Source organism: Mandrillus leucophaeus, unplaced genomic scaffold (genome assembly GCF_000951045.1).
Source record: "Mandrillus leucophaeus isolate KB7577 unplaced genomic scaffold, Mleu.le_1.0 Scaffold395, whole genome shotgun sequence".
In the NCBI taxonomy this organism is placed as follows: Eukaryota; Metazoa; Chordata; class Mammalia; order Primates; family Cercopithecidae; genus Mandrillus; species Mandrillus leucophaeus.
The window spans coordinates 2940814-2949637 of record NW_012104198.1 but is presented as its reverse complement, the minus strand read 5'-3'; the positions used below and the strand labels follow the sequence as shown (position 1 = coordinate 2949637).

At 43.2% G+C, this 8824-nt stretch overlaps 1 protein-coding gene across 2 annotated transcripts in view; it reads left to right on the top strand.

Moving 5' to 3' along the window:
• LOC105547741 (protein SSX8) overlaps window positions 1-7995 on the top strand; it is an 11462-nt gene extending 3467 nt beyond the window's left edge. For both annotated transcript variants that reach the window (XM_011991442.1, XM_011991441.1), the window contains exons 4-8: window positions 334-429; window positions 2273-2322; window positions 4296-4431; window positions 6813-6917; window positions 7381-7995. In XM_011991442.1, the coding sequence (XP_011846832.1) occupies window positions 334-429; window positions 2273-2322; window positions 4296-4431; window positions 6813-6913 (383 nt within the window). In that variant the 3' untranslated portion in view covers window positions 6914-6917; window positions 7381-7995. The remainder of the gene's footprint in view (window positions 1-333; window positions 430-2272; window positions 2323-4295; window positions 4432-6812; window positions 6918-7380) is intronic.
• Window positions 7996-8824: the final 829 nt, after the last annotated feature.

Genomic DNA, 8824 nt, shown 5'->3' with positions numbered 1-8824 from the left:
TTTTTTTGAGCCAGACTCTCACTCTGTCACCTAGGCTAGAGTGTAGTAGTGCAATCATAGCTCAATGCAGCCTCGAACTCCTGGGCTTAAGCAATCCTTCTGCCCAGTCTATGGATTAGCTGAGCCTAGAGGCACATGTCACCATGCCCAACTAATTTTATTTTATATTTTGTAGATATGGGAGTCTCTCTATGTTACCCAGGCTCATCTTGAACTCCTGGCCTCAAGCAATCTTCCCACCTCAGCCTCCCAAAGTGCTGGTACTACAGACATGAGCCACCATGTCAGGCCTAAGTTTGTGTCTTAAGGAATAAACATTTTGCTTCTTTCTAGGTTTCAATGTCACCCTCCCACCTTTCATGCATAATAAACAGGCCACAGACTTCCAGGGGAATGATTCTGATAATGACCGTAACCACAGGAATCAGGGTGAGTAGATGGGAAGTGGCTGGAAAGGTCTCCTGAAGCCCAGTTGCTTTTCAACTCAGCTACTTGGGAAAGATCCTCTGGCATTTGTTCCCTCATACACATCTGAGTTGAGTGAAAAAAAAAAAAATTGAATACAGAAAGTTAACTACAGAGGCCATTCATAAAATTCTTAAACATGCAAAACAGTAATATGTATTTTCATGGATAATAAGTTAATGGTAAATGCATAAAAACATAAATGTGAATAAAAAGCCATCAAATTGAGGGGACTGGCTGTAAATGGAGAAGGAGGGGGGCAGGGATTGGTGAGTGCTGCACAGACAGCTTCAGCCGTGACTTGTTGATAGTGTGTTTTGTTTTGTTTTTGTTTTTGTTTTGGACTGGAGATTCTCTCTTGTCGCCCAGGCTGGAGTGCAGCGGCATAGTCTCAATCCACTACAACCTCTGCCTCCCAGGTTCAAGCGATTCTCCTGCCTCAACCTCCTGAGTAGCTGGGATTACAGGCGCCCTCCACCATGCCCACCTAATTTTTGTATTTTTAGTAGAGACAGGGTTTCACCATGTTGGCCAGGCTGGTCTCAAACTCCTGACCTCAGGTGATCCACCCGCCTCAGCCTCCAAAGTGCTGGGATTACAGCCGTGAACTTCTGCACCCGGCCCGTTTATAGTGTTTCTAACATTCTGAATAAGTAAATCAGATCTAACATAGTCATGGGGTAATGTTGAGATGGGACTGAACTCAACATTATTCCCCATACTTTTCTGTGTGTTTGAAATATTTCCTTTTTAAAGGACATGCTGTTCTTGCTAAACATTGTTAATGAATCAAAGGACAGTTAAGAAAATTTTAAAAGTGAAAAAAACAGAAAATGTTAAAAGTGTAGATCCGCCAAAAACTTCCACAGATTGTTTCATTAACAGCATGTAGATACTGGATAAATATCTTAAGAGAGAGGGTGATGAACACATTGTGTAATAAAGAACACTGTTTCTCTGTACTTTATTAAAACCAAATAGTCTTCTCATTCCCAAACAACCCCAGTTCTCCGTGATGAGCTTGGAAGTGAGTTTGAAAGAGTGATCTCTCATCCAACACAGAGAGCTTTCCCAATTGTCAGTGAGCAAAGATAACATAGGGTGAAAAAAAGACAGGTTCTTGGGTAGAGATCTTTGTACACTTCAGGACTATTAGGGGAACATATGTGTTTACTTGGTCTTCTGCTCTGACAATACAATCATAAGACAAGGTCAGAACGTCCAAACTGTCTCCAATAGACCTATTACTGCCCAAGTAAACAGGCCAGAATCTACCATCTCCCTCATCACTATAAGAGATCTGAAAATCCAGTGCTTGAGCATCTGCCAAGTTTTTGACATGAAAGGAGTGTCTTTATACTGAAAATATTTCAGAACCACAGGACTAAATCATCCATGGTTCATTACAAATTTAACAGCTTAATTGACATACTTATGGTATGTGCACTTCACCCATTTGAAGTGTACAGTGATTTTTAGTTGTTGCATATCTTGAGTGGATACAGTTCAGATTCCCAATCAATTTAATTATTTGGGAAAAAGTAAAAGATACGTAATGACATAAGATGAGACTGTGATGGGGTTTAACCCCCATTTGATAAACCATGAGATGGAAAATTCTGAATTGATGCCACAGATAAATGCACCAACCATGACTAAACATAATTCAGAAACAAATCTGAAATAACTCCTCAACAGTGAGTGGACTCATAACCCTCTGCTACAGAATGCCCTCATGTGACAGAAGTCTCTCTAGAGTTTGGAAATCTTTACCAACAAAGAAAAATGCTGATGTATTCTCTTTCAGTTGAACGTCCTCAGATGACTTTTGGCAAGCTCCAGAGAATCATCCCGAAGGTGAGTATCTCTCAAATCTAAAGGACTAGAGAACCTTTGTCCCTTCACTGATGTGAACACTGGTAACAGTGGGAGCATATAAAAAATGCCCTCATTGCCTCCTTCTCCCCATGTCTATCACAACACCTGATGTAGCATCAACGGCTTGATAATACTAAGAGTTGTGATCCTTAATACTTCTTTTGTTTTCATACTGTCGCCAGATACTTTTTTAAGCAGTTCACATGGATTAATTAATTTAATCCATAAGAAGACCTCTATGACGTTTCTGTTATTATCTCCAAATAGTAATGAATCACACACCTCAGTTGTCGTCCATATAAAATCCATGTTGTTGGCACAAATCTTCTAAGTTCTCTGAGCTCCAGATTCCTGGTCCATGAAATGGAAGTAAAGAATCGTAGTTCGTGTTATAGATCATAATTATCAGCAAATTAATAATAAAATGAGGCTATCAGGGTACAGAGATGTTAAAGAATTTTCCTGAGGTGCAGTGGCAGTGGTAGTCTAATCTAGAGCTCCAAGCCATTTAAAGCTCATTCACATTTGTATTTGTTTATGAAGTTCAGATGTTGCTCACTAGGGCTTTACCCCATAAGGCCTGCTGGTGCTTCCATTGAGACACCCACTCTCGCAATGGGAAGGAGCAGTTGGCCCCTCCTCTATTACCGAGGCCGCTCACTCACATGGCTTAGGAATCACTTTGACTGTTGGCCCCTCCTTGAGCTCCTTGAGGGCCTTGTCTGTACCTGGGGCATCTGGGAAGCCCCAGTCCCAGCCCAGGGGATCCCTCAGAGGCCCCTGAATGAGTGATTCCAGAAGTGCAGATTCAACTCTGGTTTAGATGGTAAAGGCATCTGGGAGTTGGGTTGCCAGTGTGGAGAACGAATTCAAAGAAGGATCCAGAAAGATATTCATTGTTATTATTATTACATTTGAACAATCTTTACAAGCTCAGAGAGGACTTTCCCTTAGTCTGTTTTACATGTATTATTTACTATTTCATAAGTGAGGAAGCTGAGTAAAAGGTAGCTTAAGGGCCAGGCGTGGTGGCTCACGACTGTAATCCCAACACTTTAGGAGGCTGAGGTGGGCAGATCACGAGGTCAAGGGATTGAGACCATCCTGGCCAACATGGTGAAACCTCGTCTCTACTAAAAATATGAAACTTAGTGGGGCGTGGTAGCATCTGCCTATAGTCCCAGCTACTCGGGAGGCTGAGGCAGGGGAATCGCTTGAACAGGGAGGGGGAGATTGCAGTGAGCCGAGATCGCACTACTGCACTCTAGCCTGGTGACGCAGCGAGACTTTGTCCCCCTCCAAAAAAAGAAGAAAGCAGCTTAATATTGTTAGTCAGTAACACATCCCAATGTAACCAGAACTGGTATGGGCACCACCTCACTGAATTCCACATTCAGTGTTGGTGGCTCGGTAGGGTGTTATGCCATATCTGGTACTGCTTTGTTTGCTGCCTAGATTAATTTCAGCAAATCATTTCTTTCCCTCTCCCTTCCCTGTATTCATCTCCCCCACAATACCTTTCCCAGCAGTGTTTTGTCCCCTCTCTTATGTTTTTACATTTACTCTCCCAGCAGCTGTCTACAAGCTTACATGGGATCCCTTATATCTTATAAAAGCTCTTCCTTTCGTAGACCTTGAGAATTCTTAGAATGCTATTTTTCTCCAAAGCTTCTGTGTACCACATTCTCAATGACATGGAGATTTCTGATGTTTGCACCAGTGTCAGTCTTAAAAGAGTGTGAAGATAAGCATTCTAGCCCTGGAAACCCCATTCATTTAGGCCATTCCTTTTGCTTCTGATCTCCCAGGTTTCTCTTATTTAGGTAAGTGTAACTCTGGCACCATTGTTGAGAACATTGATTAAGGTAATGCATGTGAAGACGCTTTGTAAGCTCAAAAGCACTATAGAAATGTGACTGATACTGTTTATCTGTGACCTTCACATTATAAAGATCATACCCAAGAAGCCAGCAGAGGAAGGAAATGATTCAAAGGGAGTGCCAGAAGCATCTGACCCACAAAACGATGGGAAACAGCTGTGCCCCCCGGGAAAAGCAAATACCTCTGAGAAGATTAACAAGAGATCTGGTAAGAGGAATCAATTCGGGAACAAGCCCTCTGGCTTCCCTGGCTATGTTCAGGTGTGTAGACTGAGTATGTGACATGGATCCCAGACAAACCTGGTCCAGGCTGGGCTGAGGAGCTCGCCCAGCTCCAAATGAGACATTAGACATGACTTCCAGAGACACAGACTGGAGTTGTCATCCATATTAAAAAAGCCACGTGACTTGGGGCAAGTCTTCCAAATTTTCTCAGTTCCAGATTCCTAGTCCATAAGATAGAAATAAAGAATCATAGTTCATAAATTGTTTGGAGGCATTAAATTAAATCTAGAAGGCCTGATGATGTGAAAGGTGCTCAAGCAATTCTATCTGTGATTACCTGGGATCATATCTTACTCAGCTCAATGCCTGATACCCAATACAGGTGTACTTCAGAGATATTGCAGGTTCGGTTCCAGACCACTGCAATAAAGAGAGTCACACACATTGTTTTCCGTTTGTTTCGCAGTGCATTAAGAACATTATGTTTACACTATAGTGTACTCTACTATGTGCAATAGCGTTATGTGTAAAAATGTACATACCTTAATTTTAAAATAATTCATTGTTAAAAAGTGCTAACAATCTTCTGAGCCTTCATTGAGTCACAACTTTTTGCTGGTGGAGAGTTTTGCCTCGGTGTTGATGGCTGCTGGCTGATCAAGGTGGTGGTTGCTGGAGGATGGAGTGGCTGTGGCAGTTTCTTGAACACAATGAAATTTGCCACATCGATTAGCTCTCCCTTTCATGAAAGATTTCTCTGTAGTGTGTGATGCTATTGGATAGCATTTACCCACATTAGAACTTCCTTCAAAGTTGGAGTGAATCCTCTCTAGCTGTGAAAGTTTTAGATGGCATCTTCTTCCAATAAAAAGGCTATTTTATCTATATTGAAAATCTGTTGTTTAGTGTAGCCACCTTCAGCAGTGATCTTAGCTAGATCTTCTGCATAGGTTGCTTCAGCTTCTCCATCAGGGTTTGCTGCTTCACCTTGCACTTCTATGTTACAGAGACGGCTTCTTTCCTTAAACCTCATGAACCAACCTCTGCTAGCTTCACACGTTTCTTCTGCAGCTTCTTCACCTCTCTCAGCTTTCATGGACTTGAAGAGAGTTTGGGTGTTGCTCTGAATTAGACTTTGGCTTAAGGGAATGTTGTGGCTGGTTTCATCTTGTATCCTGATCACTCAAATTTCTCTATTTCAGCAGTAAGGCTGTTTTGCTTTCTTATTCTTCTATTCACTGGAGTGTTCGTATTATTATTTCCTTCAAGAACTTTTCCTTTGCAGTGTATACTATTATTTCCTTCAAGAACTTTTCATTTGCATACACAGCTTGGCTATTTGGTGCAAGAGGCCTAGCTTTCAGCCTGTCTTGGCTTTCAGCATGCCTTCCCCACTCAGCTTAGCCATTTCTGGCTTCTGATTTAATGTGAGAGACATGCAACTCTTCCTTTCTTTGGAACACTTAGCAGCCATTGTAAGGTTGCTAATTGTCCTAATTTCAGTATTGCTGTGTCTCAGGGAATAGGTAGGCCCGAGAAAAGGAAGAGAGATGGGGAACAGCTCATCGCTGGAGCAGTCAGAACACACAACGTTGATCGATTACGTTCGTCATCTTCTGTGGGCACAGTTCCTAGTACCCCCAAAACATTTATACACAACATCGTGACTATAGTCAATAATAACTTAATTGTACATTTTAAAATAACTAAAAGGGTGTAACTGGATTGTTTGTAACACAAGGATGACTGCTTGACAGGATGGATACCCTATTTTCCATGATGTGATTATTACGCATTGCATGCGTGTATCAAAACATCTCACATACCCCATAAGTATAAACACCTACTGTGTACCCACAAGAATAAAAAACAAAAATTATTTTAAAAGACTAAGAAACAAAAAAATAATTGCAGTAATAACATCAAAGCTCACTGATGACAGATCACCATAACAGATAGAATAATAATGGAAAAGTGTAAAATTGGTGAGAATTCCCCCCAGAAAATTGCAGTATCTGCGAAGCACTATAAAAACGATGTGCCATAAAACAAGGTATGCCTGTGTGCCCTTAGCAAATACATGCAGCATGAAAGGAGGTATGGGTGAATGTTCCCGTAAGTGAAGATGTTGGGAATCTAAACCTCACAACGGAAGGAGCCAGAAGCTAAAACTTTAATTGGCATTTGGTGTGTATTGGTGTGGGTCTAAGGTCTCAGCCTCTCTAAGCCAGAGAATGTGAAAAACTGGATAAAGAAGGCCCATGGGCACTTGGGTGCGGGGAGGCATCTCCTGTTTTTGAGAAAAAAGAGCCTAACACTCTCCAACCTACCCAACCCTCATCTTCCAACTCTTCTCCATCATAGGACCAAAAAGAGGGAAACATGCCTGGACCCACAGACTGCGTGAGAGAAAGCAGCTGGTGATTTATGAAGAGATCAGCGACCCTGAGGAAGATGACGAGTAACTCCGTAAGTGAACCTTCGACTCATCCCCCACATCCCTGCAGATGTGCTGTTCTGTTACAGTACCGGTATCCCATCTTGTCACTTGTTCCCCATGTCATTCCCTTCTCATAATTTTCTGGGGTACATCATTGAGGCTGAATGCTGAGATTTCCCATGCTCTTTCTACTCCCTATCCTGTATATCCAGTGATCCTTCCTACGCAGGATGCTGTGGACTCCCAAACCCCACGTCAGCCCTGATATGTGGGCCACATCTTCCTCTAGCCTAGGAATGGATAAACCAGGTGAGGAAGTCACTGTGGCATGAGCAGATGGTTCACTTCGAGGAACCATGGAAGGCGTGTGCAGGTCCTGAGGTAGGGCAGAATCGAAGTGTGCAGGTTCTACAGGTCAGGAGGAGTTGAGATTGAGTTACTGGGAATTGGGAACTCACTGTCACTTACCTTCCTTCTCTCTTCTCGCCTTAGCCTCGGGGATATGACACATGCCCGTGATGAGAAGCAGACCTTGGTGACCTTTCACGAACATGGGCATGGCGGCGGACCCCTTGTCATCAGCTGTATAGCAAGTGAAAGCAAGTGTTCACAACAGTGAAAAGTTGAGTGTCATTTTTCTTAGTGTTCCAAGACTTCGATGTTAGCTTTTCTATTGTATTTTCTTACAGTGTGCCATTCTGTTGGATACTAGCGTTTTCATTGCTGAGCAAGACATATTAAATGCATATTTCGGTTTGTGTATCCATGCACCTATCTCAGAAAGCAAGTATTGTCAGGTATTCTCTGTATAGAACAGCACTACCCTCCTTTCTCCCCAGATATGACTACTGAGGGCAGTTCTGAGTGTTTAATTTCAGATTTTTTCCTCTGCATTTACACATCACACACACGCACATACACACACACACACACACACACACACACACACACACACCAAGTACCAGTGAAAGCATCTCCCATCTGCTTTTCCCATTGCCATGTGTCCCGGTCAAGCCCCCCTCACTGTGTTTCCTGTTCATCATGTACTTCCCTCATCCGATTTTCCTGTATCAGTCGCTGACAGTTAATAAACATTTGCAAACGTTCCCCAGTTGTTTGCTCCTCTCATTACTGTGCACACAGCTCTATGCACGTGTGTGAATATTTCTGTAGAAAAGTTTCTTAGAAGTGGAATTGCTGCGTCAAAGGAGTCATTTATTCAACAAAAACCTAATGAGTACTTACTCGTGCTGAGCGCTGTTCTAGGTGCTGGAGAGACATCAGGGAACAAGGCAGACAGATGTTCCTGACCACCATTCTAGAGGAGGATGTTTCCAGTTGTTGGCTGGTTTGTTTGTTTTTTCTAGGGATGGGGTCTTGCTCTCTCTAGGCTGGAGTGTAGTGGCATGATCATAGCTCAATGCCCCCTTGAACTCCTGGGCTCAAGCGATCCTCCCACCTTGGCCTCCTAAAGTGCTAGAATTCAGGCATGAGCCACCGCGCCTGGCCTCTAGTTTTTATTTTGATAGAGACTATACACTTCAGTCCTGGAGCAGGATTCTGCAGCAGATGATTGGGCATCTTGGCCTTTGCGCTCTGAACGATTTTCGGGTTCAAAGCCTGGGACGGCCCATTTGGGAGTATGTGGGAGGAGACACAGATGAAATCATCATCTGGGGAATGTGGAGGAATGAGGAAGATATTTGCACGGTAGACCCTGTAATGGGCAGGGAATAGAAGAGTCCGCTTAGTCTCCATGCAGGGGAGCAACGGTGGGAAATTCCCCTGGACAGAAGCATGAGACTGCCCATCATGGGTCTCACCAACCAAGGGCCTGGAGGCTGGAGTGGGGACGATGATTGGGGAATGGGACAGTTCTTTCTCACAGGTACCACTGCACGGTGCAGAGGGGAAACAGTTGTGGGGAAGGGAAGGG